At 62.2% G+C, this 4,018-nt stretch overlaps 1 protein-coding gene across 1 annotated transcript in view; it reads left to right on the top strand.

The window, feature by feature from the left end:
* GRK1 (G protein-coupled receptor kinase 1) overlaps nt 1-4,018 on the top strand; it is a 13,466-nt gene that overhangs the window by 7,408 nt on the left and 2,040 nt on the right. Inside the window, exon 5 of the mRNA XM_035002921.1 lies at nt 1,273-1,397. Within this exon, the coding sequence (XP_034858812.1) occupies nt 1,273-1,397 (125 nt within the window). The remainder of the gene's footprint in view (nt 1-1,272; nt 1,398-4,018) is intronic.

Raw genomic sequence — 4,018 nt, 5'->3', positions numbered from 1 at the left:
CACTCACCTGCTCACTCATTCACTCACTCACCCACTCACCTGCTCACTCACTCACTGGCTCACTCATTCACTCGTTCACTCACGCATTCACTTACTCATTCCCTCACTCCCTCATGCACTCAGTCACTCACCTGCTCGTTCAGGTGACAAACGTTTACTGGTGCTTACTTTGTCCCAGGTGCATTAGGTCCTCGGGATACAAAACGATGTGTTACCCAGATTGAGTTGGAGAGCAGACCAGAGGCGCCACTGGGGTGTTTGCTGCAGAAATGGATCCCCTCCCTGCGGCCTGCTGTGCCTTTCTCCCAGACCCTGTTTTAATCTAGAAGTGGTAGGCTGTTAAATATGTCTTTCTTACAGCACCTGAGCCATCTGAACAATAGTGCCATTCCTGGAAAGTGGGACCTACAAAGGGGTGAAGGGATGCCAGGGCCAGGAGGGTCTATGGAATTTCACACGGGCAGCCTCTACGGGGAGAAGTGAGTCTGTGGTCACATCAGCTTGACTGCTGTTGCTGAGCACATCCCCTCTTGGAGACTGGCTGTGAGCATGGTGTATCAGGGCCAGGAGGGACCAGAAATCAGCAGACACATTAGCGCTCCTTCCTCGGAGCGTCTGGAGCCGTCAGGCACGGAGGCCGCCCGTGCCCAGCCCGTAACACCTACCCCTGGTCCCAGGGCGCTGGACCGCGGGCCCCAGCGACTGGCCCGTCCGCCCTTCCCGCACGCGGCTGGCTCCGAACAGTGGCAGTTAGGGAGTGGAGGCCCGGAATGTGCTTTCAGGGGTGCGGGGCTCCCCGCCCGAATGTGGCACAGATCTGGCAGTGGTGGGCGTCTGGGCTGCTCTTTGGGGTGTGTGGGCGTAAACGGGTCCTTCCGTGCCCTTTCAGGAAGGGGCCTGACCACACACGCCCGTGACGCCGCGGGTCACCATTGTGCCCGCCTGCCGTGGCGTGCCCCCGGGGAGATGGACCTTCCCCGCTTACGTGAGGCAGCGTGCTGCTTAGCCAGGGGCAGTTTTGCCCGAAAGAGACGCTCAGCAATGTCTGGAAGCATTTTGGGGTGCGACAACTGGGGGCGCCAAGTATCGGTGTGGCCGGGATGCTGCTCCCCACTGCGTGGTGCACAGGGCAGCCCCACCACAGAAGGGACAGGGCGAGGAGCCCACGGCCGTGCGTGTGGTGCTGTGTGTCCCGCGCCTGCCCGGGCAGGGCGCGTGCTCCCCACCAGGCCCTGCGTCTGACTGAGTCTGTGCGCCGTTCTTGCCCGGCAGGTTTCATGGCCCCCGAGCTGTTGCGGGGCGAGGAGTACGACTTCTCGGTGGACTACTTCGCCCTGGGCGTCACGCTCTATGAGATGATCGCAGCCAGAGGACCCTTCCGTGCCCGAGGAGAGAAGGTAGGAGGGCACTCAGCATGTGTCCGGCAGCCGCCCTGTGACCACCCTCCGTGTGGCGGCCGCTGTTCAGGCCTAGAGCACGAGGCTTCTCGTGGTAAATCCTTCTGGGCAGGAGGGGGGACACGGTGTCCTCATCTCATGGAGCCTCCCACAGTAAGATGCGTTTCAGGACCAGCCGGGCCTGGACCTCCCCAAACCCACCCCCACGAGCAGCCCGCAGCAACCCCCCCGACCAAGCCAGTCCCTCCCCCGGTTCGTGCTTCTACTGCAGGCCAGCGAGCCCTCCGTCTGGCCCGTCAGCCTTTCTGAATAGGGGGCAGTGGGCATCGCATCGCTGTGCCCTCAGCCCGGGGCCCCATGCCCTCCTCCGCACCGTCTGCCCCAGAGTCTAGTGGGGGGTGCTCCTGCTACGGCCCCCAGGGCCACAAATACAGGTTCACCTTGGAGACCTCTCGGGTCCAGCTCAGACCACCGTAATAAGGCAGATGCCACGGTCAAGCGAGTCAAATGAACTTCTTGGTTTCCTGGTGCTCATAACAGTTACGTTTACAGCAAGCTGGAGTCTCCTGAGTGCGCAGTGGCCGTGTGTCGAAAAAATCGTCCACGTACCTTGATTAACAAACACTTGATAGCCAACCGTCCTCAGGGTTTTCAGTGAGTTGTGATCACTGGCCGCAGATCACCGTAACAATTGTAGTAATAATGAACACGTTTGAAATACTGTGAGAATCTCCAGAATGTGACAGAGACATGAAGTGAGCGCGGGACAGACTCGCTCGAGGCAGGGTTGCCGCAAACCTTCCATTTGTGAAAGACGCCGTTTTCTCGAAGCACAATGAAGAGGTGTGCCCATAGACGGCATCTGGGGGCCGCATCTGCTGTTCAGATCAAACGGAGCAAAGCCAGCCTCTTCTCGCCGCTCAGGTGCGGGCGGCTCCGAGGCACGGCGGTCGGCCGGGCGTGAGGGAACCAGGGCCGAGGGGGCATCGCGGGGCCGTGCAAACAGTAGTCTTTAGACGCACCGGAGGTCACGCCCTTCACTTTCTTCTGCGGGGCCTCCTAGTGTGTCCATCCGCAGGCCCACTCCGGTCCTGGGACAGCTGGGAGAACAAACCACGTCCCCGGTCTTCCGAGAGCAGAGGGCCTCACACGGCTAACACGTAGCTTGCCGTGTCTCTGCACGTCCGCCCTGACTCTGCTCACCTGCTCTCTCTCCTGACTTGCAACCTCTCGGAAGAACAAGATGAGGCAACGTGGTGTGGGACCGTGCGTAGGGGCCTGGCCTCGGGCCGCGGGAGAGGCCCCAGCGCAGAGCGCTCACTGACCACGGCCTGACCAGAACCCCGGTTTTCTGTGTGTGAATGAGCCTGATGGGCTCAGGCAAGAAGCACATGGCGGCCCACCGTGGCTCCTTGTCTCACGGCCCGCGGGAGGGCGAGTGTCAGGCCCGGAGAGGAACCGTGGGTGGGCCCGTTGCTGTGCAATTTTAGGAAAGGCAAATTTAGGAAAGGTGAGCGCAGACAGCCAGTGTTCCCCAAGCCGCGGTGGAGATGGGCTGCAAAGGGCACAGGGTGCATCTGGGGTCCTCGTGGGGCTCCTTGCTGACTGTCCAGGCCCTTCACCCCCGTGACTGGGAACGGGCTTCTGTGGTATGTAGATTATACTCCGTAAAGCGGACGCAATCAGGCACCACAGACTGGCCGTTAGTACCCATCAGGAGACCTGTGCCCGCTCGGTCTATAAAGTCGGCTCTTTGTCACGTTTCCTGTTCTCTCCAGGGGGTAAGGGGTGGTCCCGTCAATGCGCCCAGGCCCCGACCAGAGCTCCCCGGGCCCCACACCCCACCCCTGACCAGCACCGCCAGGACTTCGCTCCTCGGACTGCAGATCCTGAGCCCTTTACGTGCTCATGTGCTGGGGGGCGGGGGGACACACACTCAGGGCCCGCGCCACCTCCGCCCCTCACCACCTCTGCCCCTCACCTCTGCTCCTCACCTCCAGCCCTCACCTCCGCCCCTCACCTCCGCCTTCACTTCCACCCCTCACCACCTCTGCCGTCACCTCCACCCCTCACCTCCATCCCTCACCTCCACCCCTCACCTCCACCCCTCACTTCCATCCCTCACCTCCGCCTTCACCTCCACCCCTCACCTCCTCCCCTCACCACTGCCCCTCACCTCTGTTCCTCACCTCTGCCTTCACCTCCGTCCCTCACCTCTGCCGTTTCCTCCACCCCTCATCTCCGCCCCTCACCTCCATCCCTCACCTCTGCCATCACCTCCACCCCTCACCTCCATCCCTCACCTCCACCCCTCACCTCTGCCGTCATCTCCATCCCTCACCTCCGCCTTCACCTCCATCCCTCACCTCCACCCCTCACCACTGCCCCTCACCTCCATCCCTCACCTCTACCTTCACCTCCACCCCTCACCTCTGCCCCTCACCTCCGCCCCTCACTTCCGCCTTCACCTCCGCCCACCACCTCCGCCCCTCACCTCTACCCCTCACATCCGCCCCTCACCTCCACTCCTCACCTCCGTGGTTACCTCCACCCGCCCCCCCGCCAATCACCTCTGCCCCTCACCTCCGCCATCACCTCCACCCACCACCTCCGCCCCTCAC

This window comes from Mirounga leonina, unplaced genomic scaffold (assembly GCF_011800145.1).
Source record: "Mirounga leonina isolate KUSES-001 unplaced genomic scaffold, KU_Mleo_1.0 Mir_127, whole genome shotgun sequence".
NCBI lineage: Eukaryota > Metazoa > Chordata > Mammalia > Carnivora > Phocidae > Mirounga > Mirounga leonina.
This window is presented reverse-complemented; position numbering and strand designations above follow the sequence as displayed.